Source organism: Drosophila suzukii, chromosome 3 (genome assembly GCF_043229965.1).
Source record: "Drosophila suzukii chromosome 3, CBGP_Dsuzu_IsoJpt1.0, whole genome shotgun sequence".
Taxonomy (NCBI): Eukaryota; Metazoa; Arthropoda; class Insecta; order Diptera; family Drosophilidae; genus Drosophila; species Drosophila suzukii.
In genome coordinates, this window is record NC_092082.1 from 21,332,629 (window position 1) to 21,350,987 (window position 18,359).

General features: G+C 40.4%; 2 protein-coding genes across 2 annotated transcripts in view; one reads left to right on the forward strand and one right to left on the reverse strand.

Moving 5' to 3' along the window:
- loaf (lost and found) overlaps positions 1-18,359 on the reverse strand; it is a 40,067-nt gene that overhangs the window by 17,581 nt on the left and 4,127 nt on the right. Inside the window, exon 2 of the mRNA XM_065864065.2 lies at positions 14,871-15,351. Coding sequence (XP_065720137.2) covers positions 14,871-15,138 — 268 coding nt within the window. The 5' untranslated portion in view covers positions 15,139-15,351. The remainder of the gene's footprint in view (positions 1-14,870; positions 15,352-18,359) is intronic.
- Positions 4,336-5,630, forward strand: Gr68a (Gustatory receptor 68a). The gene has a single exon (XM_017075595.4). It carries the CDS (start codon positions 4,461-4,463, stop codon positions 5,628-5,630), a length of 1,170 nt encoding a protein of 389 aa, XP_016931084.4. The 5' UTR covers positions 4,336-4,460.

The following is an 18,359-nucleotide window of genomic DNA, read 5'->3' on the forward strand; positions in this document are numbered from 1 at the left end:
AAATGGGAGGCAGCGGAAAACAGATAACATGAAACAGGGCGGGGAAAACCACTCGGATCTGGAAGGATAACTCGGACCGGGGGCAGGGCTTAGTTTTGATGGCTGGGCAGCAAAAACACAGGAAAACGGCATTTTCGAAATTAGGGATAATGCCCGGCTTAAGTCCTGAGAGTGTCCCACATCAAATGGGAGATGGCTCAAAAAAGAAATGCTCAATCTGTTCAGGGAAATATCAAATCCAAAACTGGCTGAGCATCATCTGCCACTCAAGCCAATTTTTCAGTTAATGGCCGGGATTACTCGGTCGGAATGTCATTTGCTACGACTGAGCCACTGCCAAAAGGATTAAAATTGGCATAATTAATTTGGGAGCTTTGCTTCCCGCGTTATTAATCGAGTAATAATGCCACAAGATCTGTTTGCAAGATGCAGAGAGTCCTTTTATAGGGCCAATCGAGAAAGCCCTTGCAGAAAACTTCTTTTTGCCGCTCGCTCAGACTTATCATGATGGTTAAAATCCCTCAATTGCCATGGGCGATTCGCAAACAATCTGCAAACGTTCAAGTTGTGGGTCGTCACCATAACTCGTGGCCCTCGGAATCGCATTGGTAATGGCCTTTCCAGGGGAGATGGAGCCATTCTGCAGCTTAATGCTTCCGGTCGAGGATGGCGAGGGGTTGCCGGATGTGTTTGGCGGTCCTAAATGTGTTTTGGCCCAAACTCCAAGTGCAGTTCTTTCTCCATTTGCCCCCCTGGACACTAGATATCTTCGTCGGCTCTGGCTGGGAAATGATGTTTACTCTGCTTTATAACTTTGTGCGCCTCCCGATTCCTTTTCCTTGGGGCACTGCCACACGCATGGACCGACCTTTGCAAGTACGGGGATCTTTAGCTGCACCGGGAGAATCATATATGTACCTACCCATATAAGCTAAATACTACTACTTTGTATATTACCCTAACTAACAAGTTTTTACTAACTGTTGAACTACTCTTAACATAACCTATAATTACCCCAATAATAGTAATATTTATATCATTGTCAGGTTTGAAATTCCTTTTCTTTTTAATCATCAAGCGTTATATTCATGGCCTTAAACAAATACTTTTAATTTTAATAATAACACAATGGGTTTAAAATACCCTTCCTAAATTATCATCATATTGGCTTTTTTTGATCCCCTCTTAAAAAAATTTATTTATTTCACCATTCACTACGTAAAATTTTGACAGCTCTTACTTTAGCAGCATCTTAATTTTGTCGAATGTATTGTATATGAATTTATATTTTTAATCAAACAGACAGATATACTTTAGGTTGCCATGACTTTTTAAAACATATACAATATGTCGAGCCTAACACTCAAATCCTTTCTTAAAATGAAAAGGTGATTATAAAGCATTACCGAAATTTCTTCAAGTGTAGCTGTGTACCATTTTCCCTCTAAATTCATCGAGTAGTACCCAGCCAGTACCGTCACCTTGAGAGCATCGACAAATATGGAACGAAAGTAGGAGCTGGAAGCTTTGGAGCCCGAGAATTATTATATTCGTTGACACACGTAAACAAGCGAGCGTTTCCCAAAGGATACTTCCAAGGATAATCACTGAGCACTGCAAATACGCTGGCAGGTATATTGCAACTGCAAACGATAAGTTTATTTGATGAATTTAACTCTGTGCCGAACTGTGATTAGAGAAAGTTTCGAAGATGCCTTGGCAAATATTTCGTTGGCTCGGGAAAAGTTTGGTTGGAAAAACAAAATATACGAGGGGAACTTCAATATTTATTGACTCTTCATGTTTTAGTTGGTAGTTCAATAAAGTGGTTAAATCAGTTTTAACTTTTTCCTCATACGGATGAATTTGAAAAGTTCCTCGGGTGTTTTAGTAGTTGTTCAGGTACTTTTCGCTGACTTGGTACAAGTGTATTTTCGTTATAAATTGAATTAAAGGAGCTACTACTTAATATTAAATAAGTTAAATAGCCATTCCATGGCTAATAAATCAAAGTCCCGTAAGAAACTGCCCGCAATATCTTTGGAATTTTAATTTATTCTTGTTAATCAAGGGGTTTATTTAATTAGCCCTCTCCTCGAGAGGGTTTTCCTTGAACCCAGCCCCAGCCAGCCAGCAGGCTAATGCCCATTTAAGGGCTTATACTTATACTTAGCATTTCCTGCAGGCCAGAATCCCCAGACATCGGGATGCAAATTTAATGTAAATATTTTAAACTAATTTTCAGTGATTATGCAAAACCACAAATAAATCTGCAGCAATGGAACAACCGAGGATGCCCACCGTGGATGTTGGGATGTTGGGATGCTGGGATGCTGGATTTTGGATGTTGGGATGTCGGATAGTGGAGGCCACAAGGAGCAGTGGCAACAATGGCTGGCTGGAGGTAACGAAACCGCAACCGGGGCAAGCTTAGTGCGTGCCCCATAGCGAGGATTGGAGGAAAGTTTCGTGGGCGGGTTGTACGGGAAATAGTGGGGATATTAGGGCTGTCGGGGGTTCTGGTGCTCCGGGGGTCAAAGTTGGTTTTGCTGCCTGGCTCGGTGCTGTGGCAAAAACTTTGGCCCGAAATCTGGTCGGTTTTCGATCATCCCCGCCCTCCAGCACCGCTCCTTCACTCCGGATGTGCCCGGCAACTTGGCTGCAACAAAATAATTTCGCTGGCTCGTTTGTCAAACTAATGGCAGGAATTTGAGCAATTTAAGCAACAAAGGTTAAACAATGAATTTCCTGTGCTGCGATATTGAATTTTACTGGCCCCCGAGTGACCCTTGGCTACGGTGTAAAGTCATTGGCCTTACTTTACACTGGGGGAAATCCATTAATCTCTTATTCAAAAATGTAAATTCATTTATATCCATAAAAATAATTTAAGCAAGGCTTTTTAGTTTTCAGCCTAATTATATTAGGAAGGTATGCTAATATATCTACTTTCCTTTTTTCTTATACTACATTTGTTATGATTTAAAAATTTATGTATCCATATATGTCTCGAATTTAAAACTCCAATTTTTTTACAGATACGTCTGATAACATATGTTCCACATTGACCATTTAAAAGGATTTTTATTTTTAAGTCAGTTTAATAAAAATATCAGCAAGATATTCACAATCCAAAAAGTAAAGATTGATAACAATTATAAATTAGATAATAATTTATGACATGGAATATGTGAATACTGATATAATAAATGTTGATTGATGTTCCTATTCGTTGTTTCCTGGAGCACTTATGTATAAATCAAACTTGTAGCACTGAAGTATTAAATCAATATCTGAAACAATATTTTATTAAACTTGGAAATATAAATGCTGAACTTGTAAACCTTTCTGAGTGCCTTTCTAGTGTAAAATGGGGTAGAGAACTTTTTAGAGTGCATAGTCCCACAACCTACGCTCCGTTCAGTTGACTAAGCCGGAGCTGCTGGCTCCGACATCTGGTGCCGGACTCACACGCTCCATTAGCGCCACCGAAATTCGATGGCATCTTGGAGGCGATGGCGATGGGATGGCCACAAGGACTCGCAGATGACGCCCCTGGACTTTCGACGCTGCTGTTGCTGCCCTAATGAAATAATTGAAGTAAATGCCTTTCGCCCGGACGACTCCGAGCATCCAGCTCATCCGTCGGAGGCGTTTGCATAATGAGCATAATATCCCTCCCCTGGAGATCTCCTCCCCCGGGAAGTCCGCCTCCGTCAAACCATTCACGTGGCTCATCGAGCTTTATTCGCCGCCGGCGGTTTGTCAAAGTAATTGGGCAATTTGCATGGCGCATTGGACAGGGCTTTTAAGTTCCGTGGATATTTATGTCAGTCCGCAATTATGACAGGTCGCATTAGCTCGTAATTACCCAATGATTGTAGTTCTGCCACGCGAACTACTTAGCCTGCTCATCAGTCATGATTTGGGAATGGAGATTGTGACAAATCAATTGGGGATGTGACCCAGTTAATACAAAGTTAATTCCCGGAAGTTCCTAGGCTGTGGCAAATTTCTTATTAAAATTGTGAACAATGGAGATGAAATTCAGAATCTGAATTTTGCAACTCTTGAGGGAGTTTACTAGAGTCTAATTATACTAATGGAAAACGATTGGCAGTTAGATGGAGTAAGAACTTTAGCTAAAACTTTTCTATTCGGTAGAAGATTAGACTCATTTTTCACTTTGTTATCATGACTCTTTTAAATGTGTTCATTCAGTAAGTTGAAAACTAAGACCCTATGTTACTAGAAAAATACTTAATTATAATGTTCACTATTTTGGCTCTTAACGAGCAGAGCTAATATTTGATAATATCATACGATTAAGTCCAATTTCCCTTCATTACAGTTACTTAAAGGTAATTATTCAGTAAACCTGTCGTCGGCTAATGTCAGTGGGCCATCTATAGAACCATTTTAGTAACCACAGGAACAAAGACCACATCGATACCAACCAAATGAAGATCTTCCAGGACATTCGAGCTATAGCCAAGCCCTCGCAGATCTGTGCCCTGCTGCCACTTTATAGCGGGGATGACGAGGAGAGCTTCCGGCTGGGCAGACTGGGTCGTTGGTACGGACGTCTGGTGGCCCTGGCCATACTGATCAGCTCCTTGATCTTCGGCGAGGACGTGCTCTACGCCTCCAGGGAGTACCGATTGGTGGCCAGTGCCCATGGGGACACGGAGGAGATCAACAGGACAATCGAGACGCTTCTCTGCATCGTCAGCTACACGATGATGGTGCTGTCCAGTGTGCTGAGTGCATCCCATCACTGTCGCATCCTGCGGGACATAGCCAAGATCGATGAGTACCTGGTGGCCAATGGTTTCCGGGAGAACTACAGTTGCCGGAACCTGAGTATCCTGGTCATCTCAGCAGCTTTTGGAGTACTCTCTGTAGCTTTCTACTACATCCATTTTCGAAGTGGCATTGGCTACAAGAAGCAGGTCATCCTGCTCCTGGTTTACTTCCTACAGTTGCTCTACTCCACTGTTTTTGCCCTATATCTGAGGACCATTTTAATGACCTTGGCCCAAAGGATTGGATTTCTTAACAGAAGACTTCATACTTTTGGCCTCCAGGATAGTGATAACGTGGATAACTGGCGTGAGCTGAGTAATCTTATAGAGGTGCTCTGCAAATTTCGGTACATCACCGAGAATATGAACTCCGTGACCGGAGTGGCTTTGTTATTCTACTTCGGGTTCTCCTTTTACACGGTCACCAACCAGAGTTACCTGGCCTTTGCCACCCTGACCGCCGGTTCATCGAGTTCCCAGAGGGAAGTGGCCGATACTATGGGCTTATCGTGTGCCTGGGTTCTGGTCGAGACCATCACCATGGCTGTGATCTGCAGCGCATGCGACTGCCTGGCCTCCGAGTCGAACAGTACCGTCCAGATCATGGCTCGGGTCTACGGGAAGAGCAAGCAGTTTCAGAACCTCATCGACAAGTTCCTCACCAAGAGCATCAAACAAGATCTGCAATTCACCGCCTACGGATTCTTCTCCATCGACAACTCGACGCTTTTCAAGATCTTCTCCGCTGTTACCACTTATTTGGTAATCCTGATTCAGTTCAAGCAATTGGAGGACTCCAAGGCGGTTAACATTAACCAGGTATAAAAGGAACTAATGTAACTACTGTTTGTATCTCATAAAAGAGTATTGAAGGTTTCAAAGATGAGTTATTGAAACTTAAAGAATATTTTTAAAAATCTTATCAATTGTATGTTTTACATTACTGGCAATTTTTTAAACCATCATACGTACAATATACACTTTAGTTCTCATGTACTCATTTTATTGTTTAAAATTATATCAATATAGTGATATAGACATGTAGTGTTCATAGCAATTAAGCCCAAAAAGAGCTCTAAACCTTGTTCAGTTCTTAAAAATTATATAAATTATTTAAAATATATAGGTGTTTTTATATACAAAGTGCAATCAATCATATTTGTGATTGTTGTTGAATATGGCTGGATTTTACCCATGAATGAGAGGCAGGAGGAAATTAGGCTTCTGTGTATCGGTTAAGTGCGTCAGTACCTGCACCATAATTTGTCTGGGGGTTACGTGATGGAAATCAATAACATGCTGACAGCTGCAATTTTTCCTCGGCGCCTCTCCCGGCTGGCAAACAAACATTGCAATGCGTAGAGCTCATCAAATCATACTGTCGAGAGTCCTGCGAAGGACACATGGGGCGTCGGTGCCAGAGGGCGTGCCACGTGCAACTTAAACGCATCATTAAACTTTTGTCACTTTTCAGAATGTGGCAACCTCAGACCAGAGGCACTCGAGCGTGCGGCCAAGATGAAGTGCCGAACTAATGAAGGAACTATGGGCCATCTGGGGCAACTGGGGAGGCCAAGGAGACTGAGGAGCTGGCGGGGAGGACATGCCTCAAATGGGCCAGACGATAAGATTCACCCGAGTCCGCCTGTCTCTCGAGCTTTTCCCTGCCATTTCATTCCACGGCAATAATCAAGCGAATTGTCGCTTGTCAAAATGTTTGAATAGTCAAAAGTTTCTGAATTTATTTCACTTTTTTCCGGAGGAGGCACGGTTCTGCTCGATAGCACTGACTTTTAGGTGAAATATTATTGAAATCGTTAAGAAAAACTTACGAAAAGAAATACGATTTGTCAAGTAACTCAAAGTATACATTTGTAAATAAATATCGGGAAAAAGTAAAGAAAACAGGATGATAAAATTTGTTATTCAGTAATTTAATTCTTACACGCATAGTATACACAAAAAATCAAACAATATTTTTTGAAAGCTCTGTTTCCATTTTAAATAATTATATACCTACACTGATAAAAAATGGAATAGTTCTATTAAATATCTGCATATTGCATTAACAATTTCGGTTCAAATATTTGAACTAAATGAAAAAACATTTTGCTTAATACAAAATATAATAAATTGAGCGATTTTATTTAAAAAAAATTTAAATCAATAGTGAAAATATTGGTTGTTATGTTAGTCCTATTTACGTTAAATATTTTACTCAAATAAAAACAAAATTTTAATATTTAATTCCAATTTTAAAATCTTTTAAGTCCTTGCCCTTACTACATTTTTTTATAAGTGTAATTAAGATTTTATCGAACTCTTTTTTCTTAAAGAAGGGGTAATAATCATGGCGGATAAATGAAAAGACCACCTTACGCTTTGCAAAGAACTCTGCTGTAGTCGTTTCTTGAAATAAACCTTACTTTCTCTTTACATCAGAGCTACTTTTTCGACGAATGGTCAAAGGACCTGATTCTATTTTTTCTGATTGAATAAACTTTGACAGTTGCGCTTGCAAAGGGCAGTTTAATTATGTGCGCTTTTCAACTTTTCATTAAGAACTTGTCAAGGAGCTCTCAAGTTGTCATGCAGCCATCGAAGGGCTACCCAATCCCAATCCCAATCCCTAGACCAGGACCAGATCAATTCCCGAAGCGGAACGAGTAGGTAAACCCAGCTGAGCCCCCTGGATATCCGATGTCCGGTGAGAGGACCACGGGGCTTTTGTTTACTTTAGCCCTGGCAAATTGTTAATTAAATTTCGCACTGCCCTATGCCGGCATTTTCTGGACTTAGCTGGCCTATAAAGGGGCTTAAATATTTTTCGAAAATCATTTTTGCCTTTATTAATTCCATTTTTGCTGGTGCTGCGAAACAAAGCGAAAACTTTTTGCATAGTTTGGCCAGCAAGTTTAGCTTTACCGTTAGTTTATTACGCCATTGTTGGCGCTGCGTCTTTTCTCTATTATTTTTTTATTTTTCTTATTGTTTTTTATTATTGTTGTTTACTTATTTCGGTGCTATTGTCTAGGCGCTTCTTGTAATATTTTTCTTTCAGCCACCGGCCACGCCCACTGCCCCGCCCCCGCCGGAATCTTGGTTCTGGAAGATAATTTCGCCTCATTGTTTTGCGTGGATTCTCCGTGCAGCGCCTAAGTGGATCACGCGCACACAAACCCGGATACTGGGGATACGGGACACAGAAATATATATAATATACATATACCCCGGTGCCCGAGAAAGCCCCGCCGATACAAAGCCCATCATCAGGACACGACACGAAAGAGGTTTGGGACTCGCAGAGGATTTTTCCTGAATAGAATACAATTTTCTGTGCATTTGATTACAAAAGGGATTCATGTGCTTAACTGAAGGCACAATGCCCGGAATGTTCGACTCATTTTATGCCCCTTTGAGGCCCATTCCGAACACTTTCCCTCTTTCTTCGCTCCGCCAGGATTTGCGGAATTCATCAATGCAGTGCTCAAGGTTTTGGTATTGGGCATCAAGGTTTCCAAATTAAATTCAGGAATTTTCTGGCCATGTTACAGTACAGTAATTGCATTGTTTTTGGTTGACAAAGCCTTGTGTCAGTAGCTAAAATAGGTCAGAATTGCCAAATGAAATTCTAGTTCATTTATTTGAATTCCTAACAACATATAAATATTTGTATTGATGTATCATATGGTTTCAATAGCCGTATATGTATTTGTTAAAGTTTTTAGTGAATGTTGGCAAATAACTATAACTAAATGGCACATTATAATCTGCAAAAAACATTCATCACATCGAAAAAAAATTAGTTCACCACCAATAAGTTTGTTCGAAATGAAATGAACAAATAAATTGCTGATTGGTTGACAAAAAGTAAGCCTTTTAAAGCCAATTAAAATGGGTCAAAGTTTGGAAATTACCCAAATTCAATTTGTCAAACCCAATTCGAGCCATTGACAGAGTGTGTATTTTTTTTGGCAATACATAAATTAAATTTAGCAATCGGTTTGGTGGGGTTAGTGGGACACACATGTGTATTGCATTTATCGACCGATTTCGCATAATAAGCGATTACCTACTTCGACTCCGGCGGAGAGCGGAAATATTGATAAATGATCCGCCCACGTTCGTGGACAATTTCACAAAACCAATTCGCATCGAACGAATTCATTGTTCGGTGTTTTTGGAGCCCGGATGGCTGTGGAAATCGGAGGGGTCCTCGGATCCGGAGGGGCCTTTTTGGCAATGCCACTGTGCCGCGGGATGCCAACGCATCAATACTCGATTTGGCATCGCTCCCTCGCAAAGTCCGCCTCCCAAACTTTCCCCCCATCCGCTCACAAATTTTTCCCCAAGTTGCGAACTACAAATGGAATTTATTACGCGTTGCCTGATTTCTATCCGCTGGCTGCAATTTATCTTCCATAAACATTTATCTGCGCATTTGACTGTGACCTGTCCCCGTTCTCCAGGGATCGCTAAGCAGCTGAGTCATCGTCACTTGGCCAAGATTTATTATTAGTGGGACTGGGGACTGAAAACAAGCAGGTCAAAGGGTATCATGACCCATAAATATCGCATTTAAATTTTAAATATATTTCTGAACCACAAAATTAAAGTATTCCAAAGGGTATTTTGAATTGGAAGTCCTAAAGCCTTATGACACTAGCTTAGTTCTTAACTACTCCACCAAATTTATTTTAAAACATAATGGCAACTTTAAAATATTTTAATATATAAATTCATAAACGTTTGTTAAACAGTCGATGGTTTCTTTTTCTAGATAGACTTTTAAAAATAAACCTTGTTAGCAAGTTAAAAATAAAGTAAGTGTCATAAGGCCTTAGTAAGTATTTTGCATTAGAACTCCTTTTACTATTCCGTTTATTATATATAAGAATACTATTTAAATTTAAGTGTAATAGCACATATTTAATTCCGCTAAAGAATATAGAATGCTGATATAAATTTATTTTTCAGAAAAAATCAAGAAACTCTTTAAGCAAATAAGAATGGTTAATTTAAAAGCCAGGCCTTATGCAATCTTCAAGTTCATCCATTTTAAATCAGACATAAAGGGGTTAGGCATTAGGGAATTTAAGTCAAATAATGCCAGTCTCAATTAATCAAGATCTGCCAGACAATCATTTCCTCACTCGGGGAAGTTTTCAGGCAGTGAAAGGAAAGCGCCAGCAGATGATTGCTGCGGCTTGTTACAAATCTCATTTCGTATGCGCAAGGATTTAAGGAAAATTAAAATTTATTGCCCATGGAAAGTCCTTGGTTCCCTACCCCTTTTTCCACCCCTCAGCCCTTTTTCCTTTGTGAACTCAACCGTTGACGTGGGAAGACCGCATTGGACTCCTCGGCCGAAACTCATTTTGGATAAATTTGTATGTAGGCGAAGGGTTGGGGTATATGTATATGCCGCAGTGGACCAGTTGGTCCCACTGCCATTCCCATTCCGGAGCTCCTGCTCCTAAGCCCCAGGTCCAAATCCATTCATTCATATTTATGCCACACAAAGAGCAAAAGTTTTATGCCACTTCTTCGTCCCCGTCGACAGTTGTTTTTCTCACAAATTTATTGGCAGTCGGCCATCAGCTTCTGTTTGAGTTGGACTCGGGTAGAAAGTGGGGGGAGTTGGAGTCGGATCCCGGCAACGTGACATATTTTCAGGATTGTATAATGTTCGCATTATTGCAAAGAATCGCACAATGCGATGGGGAAATTGGAATGGTGAACAGAAGCGTGCGAGCTGTCAGTATCCCTCGTCAAAACATACGCACTTCCGTTATTACTAAAGAAACCCAATAAATGTTCAAATTAAAAAAAATAACTCCAGAGATTCTCAACTTTAAAGTATCCGGAAAAAATTCCGAAGAAGTAGTACCTTTAATTTTATTTCCAGTTCTACTATTAATATAGTTTCCGTGTTGAGCAAACATAAATATTCATATTTAACCTTCAACATCACATAATAAACTATAATATATATATATATACATAAATAAAACTTATTATAAGCAAATATAATAACTAATAAATCAAAATTGTATCCTTTTGTTGTTTCAAATTATGAGCAAACATCATGAAAAACTAAATTAAATCAATTAAAATTAGCATAGAATAATGTAAAAAAAAACGTATATACATTTCCGAAAAGAGTGATTTGATTCGACGCCATGTTTCATACTCATTTAAAATGATCAATAAAAGCACGCCCAATTTACCTCAATTCAGCGCAATGCAATTATCAAAATGCGAGTCCCCAAGTAATAAACTTGTTAATATATGGTTATATAATTACGAGCAAATATCGCACACATAATTGTAAATGGAGGGTTAACAAGCATGTGAAAGCAGAGTTCCGGTTTTGTGACAGTCGCAAAGTTTTCGAAAGGTACATACACACATACTATCAAGAACTCACACAAAGTAATTATGAAAACCACTTTCAAATGCCTCCGAAAGCCCCCAAAAAACCTCTATATACATATACGTATGGTTTTGGGTATATATTTACTTATGAAAGTAACCGTTTGCAAGTGTTTTGGCAGAATGGAATTTGAGTGAGACCCAACAAGTTTGCCAGGAGACTGGCTGCTCGTGCGAGTCATTATAAGTTACGCTAATCAAGTTGAACGTGCGACCGCAATTTGGCGGTGAGTGGGGGGGGGGGGGGGGGGGGGGGGGGGGGGGGGAATACGCCCTTTTAGGGGGCGGTAAGAGGTTGTGAAAGTTAGTGGGCGTGGCCACCCACCGGATGCCTGGCAGACGACACCAAAGTGGCTGAGAGAGCTGAAGAAAGGAAATGACAATTCAAATTAAAGACACCAGTCCAGAAGGATTTTTTTTGTGGGGGGGGGGTTAAAATAAGGTACTGAAAGTGGGCAGGCTGGAAAGTGGGCGGCGACCACGCCCACCACTCGCATTGCCACTTAACATGAAATTAATTATGAAACTTTTGTGCAAAATTTTGTTGAACGAGTTGAAAAGTCTTCAATGCTGCTCGACAGCGTAATAAGTAGGGGGCCAAAAGGAGTTGGTGGAAAAGCGGAAAATCAGGGGGGGGGGGGGGGCAGTAAGTATGTGGCCGGTAAAAAAGTTAACGCGCCCCGGCGATGAGCATGGGAAATTAAGTACACGCCACGTGGGCCACAAGTCTGCTGGGGACAGCCAGCGAGGGGAGCGCGTGCGGTTCGCGTTTGTGTCTGGGTTTGAGTTCGAGCTGGAGCTGGAGTTGGAGTCTGGGTCTGAATCTGGGTGTGTGACCACAGCAAATGAGGAGCAGCAGGCGCAGGATCAGGAGGAACAGGACCTGGAGCAGGAACCCAAGCAGCCGGGACCGAAGCAGCAGCGAGTGCAGCTAAGCGTCGCCAGGAAATGAGCAAGACAAACGAAATCAGAGCAAGGCACAGTGGTGCGAGGAGAAAGTTAAAAAAACGGGTTGTAAAGTGAAAAATAATATTTAAGAAAATATAAATTACTAAAGAAATTAGCCATTTTGTTATTGAAGTAAAAAAAATCAACTTGGAATTCTTCAAATCAGAACTCGTCGCTTAATTAGATACATTTTTTAAATAATTATCATAATTTAAAAAAAATCTTCGCCTCTGAAAAATATTATTTTAGGTGTCCAGAAGTATGCTTTTTATAAATCTATTGTGGAAAAAAATTTACATGTGATGTTCTTTTTCCTATAGTTACTATGCTTAGCAATTTATACTGCAATGCGATCTAAATTCAACTGTATATGTACATCATTACATACTTATTTCTTAGCTAAGGTAAACAGAGAAGTAAGCAGTGTACACAGGATAGTCGTTAAAAATATTTTGTTGCATACTTTTAGGTGCCAAAAACTACATTTATAAGGATTTTCCAATTTTATATAGCAAAAACTTATAAAATTTTATTAAAATTCCAAAATGAACTGGTTTCAGTGTGTAGAGAGTAGCAAAGCCTAGTTAGCATCGGCACTCGTCACCCGACTTTTTTCCGCGGAGGCTGCAATTAGGCTGCATCGCATTCAAGAAGAGTGGAAGGGAAAGAAAAGGGCGGGAAATGGAGGGGAAATGGCAGTTGCGTCAGCAGCAAACCGGAAACGAGCCCAAATAAGTATGCAGCGAACTTTTTCTGCGCCCTCGACTAGCAAACTTTTGCAGCGACTGCAACTGCGACTCCGCCTGCGAATCCTCGATCCCACTTTCGCAAAAGGAGGCGGCGCCCCCAATTGCCGGCATGTAAGTTGTTTTACTTCAAATTTTAATTATGATTTAATGCTAAAATACGGAAATAATTTGCACCAACAACTTTCGTCGCCGGAACGCAAACTGCACGAGTTCGCGGCACGGAGTCGCGCCGCTCCGCCCGAGTAATTCCATTTCATGGGTCGGCAATCGCGGTCGCCATTCTCTGTTTAGCCGTATCGGGGAAACCATATACATACGGGCACACTTCCGTACCCCTCGACCGGCTCATAATCGGACTATTTCCGACACCAGGCTTGTTAAGTAAAAATTACTTTCCTGAAGGCACGAGCAATGTATAAGTACTTTAGTTTTAAAGTCTACCATTTGTGATGGTGGTTGCTCTCGAATGATTAATACTTTCAATTGGTATCTTAATCATTATCTTAAGCATGCCTTGAAGGAAGGAAACCCTTATCTTAATTTTCAAAGCAGAAGAAGAACTCATAATTTAAATATCATAAGCCATAAATTCCTTGTTGTCAGGTTTTAACCAGGCAATGCTCTACATACATTTTTATTCGAGAAAATTTAAATTATCGGGGAAAAGTTTGCCTACTCCATAAAGAACACTTTTTTAGCACTGTGAACTCAATTTTTTCAAAAAGCCAGGCGATAGAAACCACTGCGTTCGTAAAATAAACATCCCGATAAGCAAACAAAAATGTTTTTTCTAAAATAAAACTTCTTGTTACCTTCCTCTCACAGACAACAAACTAGAATTTTAACATTACATTGAGAAATCTTCCTTTAGTACTTTACCTTTATATGATGGACGTTGATGCACTACGAGCAGTACAAACAAGTGGCCCAACGAGTTTTAATTGGACTTCAATTATGTGGAATATTGGGAAAACTTATTGAAAACTAATTTTTACCAAGCCCGAAATTCCTGGGGTCCACAAATTCGATGGTTCCCAAATGAATGCCTTCGCACGTGCTTCTGTACACATGTAAATACATCTGTGTGCACGTTGACATTGCATCGTAAAAATGTATTTATTTGTTGTTTATTTGCCACATAAACAATATGCGGAAAGTGAATGAATTACCACAAAAGCTTGCCGCACAATGTTATGGCCCTGCCATTCGTATGTGTATTTATATACTTTTGCGTGAGTGCGTGGTGTTTATATGTTTATAGTTCGAGGATTTCCATTTTTTCCGGATTTTTCCGTTCAGCAACATTTAAATGCACTTTTATTACATTTGCTCAAACAAATTTTTATTGTCGTGCAAAGGAAATGGCACAAAAACATAAAACTAAGCTGTTGACAGATTTCATTGTACAAGACGAGCAAAGTTTACGGAGGGTGGAAAATGTCCACTTCATATGTACATTGTAAATATGCTCGTATAAAATGGCATATTATTTTCTGCCTCTGTCAATGCAGGGATATATATTTTTATTTAAATTGACAGCATATATTGGTTATATGGAAAAAAAGTTTACAAGAAAAAACATTTTAGGTTAAACATACCCTTATACCAAAAATGAAAATAGTTTTTACGGAAGTTGGATGGTACAGTACAATTTTTAGTCTTAAAAAAAACCATATACTTTTATTTTTTTGGTAATATATATAAATTAAGAATTGGGATTTTTTGGTTACATATACCAGAAAGTCTGATAATGTATTATCAAGCATGTATCTATAAGTACTTGACTTCTCATAATCGATATAGGTATTTTTAGGAATCTAAAAACAGTTCAAAGTAAATAACATCATGTTGTGCAGAGAGAGTTTTTTCACAATTATCCAATATAAACGTATCTTATGCTCTATAAATTATATCTTTTATAAGGTGTACTCACAGTGTTTACTCTTCTCGGCGGCCACCTGGCTGCCTGGTATCTGGGCGAGAATGGCGAAGAGTCCGAGGAGGATTAACAGCCACTGGGGAATGCTCGACCCCGAACTTTGCCTGTGGGGCAGGGTCCCTGAACGCCGGACTGGTTCTCCATCAGCTGCCGCTCCTGGGGCGGTTCGGGATCGGGATGGGGATGGGCAGTGGGTGGGCGAGGAGGAGGGGCCGAGGTGGGTGGGTGGCCCCGGCCCACAAGATGTGGGCATCAACAGCATCGCCGAACCTTCGGTGGCTCAATTTTCGCGGCTTTCGCTGGCTGCTTTCCGGGCTGCCTAAAAAGTCTGCTTCGCCTTTGTTCGCTCGCGCTGATTTCTTGTCACGTTCGTCATTCTCCGGCAATTAGAAGCTTTCATTTATGAATTTCCCCCCTCGCAAATGTGTCGCCTCATTGGAGATTAACGGGTTGCGGCCAGCGTTCCAATTCCACTCTGCAAACAAAAAGTGCATTTAGTTAGAGGAAATGGTATTTGATGGCCCAAAAAATTGGCAACAGCTTGCGGCCAGTGGATAATGGTCGCTGAAATTCATTTTCCGCTGCTCTGACATTTTGTATTTTATTTGTCCGCCTTAAAAATATGAAATTTATTACCCTCGAGGGAAGGATACATTTTCTTCAAAGTTTTATCTCTAGAACTAAGATTATATAAATGCTAGTGATGTTTGTTTATTATTTTCGTGAGACTCTAGTTTCATTTATGGTCTCCCCATTTTTTAATCTTTCAGCTTAATCCCACAAGGCAATGCCCACTGGATTGGGTCAATATTTGGAGGCGTGAAGACATCTCATAAATCGAGGCAATCAATGCATAAATTTAGCCACTGGGAATGCAGGGCAGTTCGCGCTTACGTAAGAGGGCATGCAAAGTGAAATATTACGCATACGCAGTGTGGACGGGTTTATCATGGCAGCGCAGGCCATGAATACATTGTGGCCCTATGCGAAAAAATAGCTGGATGTGTGGGCGGGTGTTAAAAAGTAATGAGACTGGGCATAAGGAGCTGCCGCCGATTGCCAAGTACTGCCCAGCTGCTCCACTTTGTTCCTTATTCCCCAGCCGAATGGAAAAAGGCAAAACGCCATGGGGCTTCGGCTGCAAGTTTATCACACTTGCAAATCGTCGCCAGCTGCTCCACATAAAGCGAAATAATAATGAGAAATCAGAGGCAGCCTGCAAAAAATGCAACATATACATCACGGCACACACACATCCTACTATAAGGGGTACATATATGTATGTATGTCGGACTGAAACTAGGACCCGCAGCCAAATCGGAGGACATGGCCAGTGACCGTGTCACACACATTCCCATTCTGGCGTGCCTGACAGCCAGCCAACGTTCCAATTTCGTGTTTAATTAAATCTGATTATAGCTTTTCACTTTGTCCTCTTTTGTGAGCCACTTTTTCTGCGCCTGGCATCTCCCCATGGGTGGCTTTGTGCTCAGCCCGGCCCCAAAATAAATTCCATTTTTATAAATTCCAATCTAGGGGAACGTTTCTTGAGTTTTTCCTTTACGTAAGAAAAAGATAATTACTTAAGTGGTGGTTTTATCTACTAAAATATATTATAAGCTTAAAAACAGTCATTCATATCTCAGAAGTGTAGATACGATGTATAATCAAAGAACCATTTGAAGGACCAACCATAAGGCACCACAAAACCAAGCAAGAACTATTCAAAGCCTAAAAACAGACTTTCACAGCTCAACAGTTTAAGAAACAATATTATATTTAGCTACCATAATGCTTTACTGAACCAAACCAAAACTGTTTTTCCAAACTTTCAGTGATTAAAGCCCGATGCGATGGAACCAAAACTTTCCACTAAACACCAAACACCGAACAGTCGAGGACAAGCTACAAAATGTTGGGCAAGGAAAACTACAATTAATAAAATACCCGAGCGAGGAAATCCAGCTACGGCGATTCGCTTTTCAGGAAAAACACACACACGTCTGTGACCTAATATTCACACTTGCACACAAGAGTCCGCACATGAAAGGAGGTGTATTCGGAATATGGATGGGATATGGGGGATGGATATGGGGACCCTGGATGTGCCAGGCGAACTTGTATTTCCATGGCTGCTATTTTCCTTTTTCGTACTTTTTGTTATTGTCCCGGCCACCATGGCAACCAATTTTCTGGGCAGTTGAGAAAATCGCTATCGAAGGGACATTAGAGGATACATTCTGCCTGTTAGCGACGCCGACCAATTTCGTGTGTGCTTTTCCAGCGAAGAGAAATAAAAGTTTACGCTTTGATTGCCCTCTAATTTACAAATTTCGAAAAATACGAATCAAAGCGAATAATTTTGAGTTGGCTGAATGGAATTCGGCTGCCGTTTGGCCAAGTTCCATGGTGAAAATGTGCGGAAAACGGGGGAGTTGGGAAATTGGGAGTGGCGGGACTGGGAAGCCGCATAAATTACCAGCACTACCAGTTCAACACAAAGAAAAACTAAAAATAAAAACAAAAGCCGCTTTGCTCTCTCCCTGGAAACATGGCCAACAGTCACAGTAGCAGTCGCAGTAACAGTCACAGTCACGGGGAACAAGAGCAGTAACAAGGGCTGAAACTATGGACAATATGGAAACACTACGTGGCTGTGAAGAAAAATTAGGCGACATACAATTAATGGCCCTGTGGGGTTTCATCGTCAAATCACTTTGGAGCCCACATTCCTGGGGATTTTTATGTGTTCCGGCTATATTTTCTTTTGTTTGATTTTGATACCCGAGTGCGCCCTAATATTTACGATATTCTATGGTGTTTTACTGGTAGTATGGAAAAACAAAGGGCTTTGCATAAAGAGATAATAAGAATGGAGGGTTCCGGGGGCCGAAGTTTGCATTCTCTGTCATGTCCATTATTCTGGGGCAGCCAGGCAAAACATATTTAATGGGAATCTAGGAGGAAGTTACAATGAGAAACTTCTTAGGAAAATACTTGTAAGTCAAACCCATTTGTAAACCACTTGATTCTAAGTTGTATAATGAAAAGAACCATACTTTTATATTTATTTCGAAAGCTTTTATTGTCCAAACTAATTATTATTTATTGATCATATAAAAAAGTTGGGATTTGCAGAGATAGCTAAAGGAATCTACTACTTTGATTTTAGTTTTAGTTAAGTAAATGTTTAAGGCCATAATATTGCATGACTTACACCAATTTTTAGCCCACTAGTCATTAAATATATATGGGAGGCACATTTTTAAGACTAAGTACAGCCATGTTTACCGAAGAATATTTCATTGTTCCTTAAGTTGAGGTCAGTGGATTTGTATTTAAGTTCAAACTGGTAATACTGTTTATACCTCCCCTTCTTAATTTTTGATAATGCATTTCAAAAACAGATTAGGATAAATTTTGATATGCTGCTGTTCAACGGCACTTACAGCCCATTTTAGTGACTTCCAGAAACCATCCGAC

What these genes read in the sequence shown, in the direction of transcription:
- Gr68a (XM_017075595.4), top strand. Translation starts at nt 4,461, where the DNA reads ATGAAGATCTTCCAGGACATTCGAGCTATAGCCAAGCCCTCGCAGATC.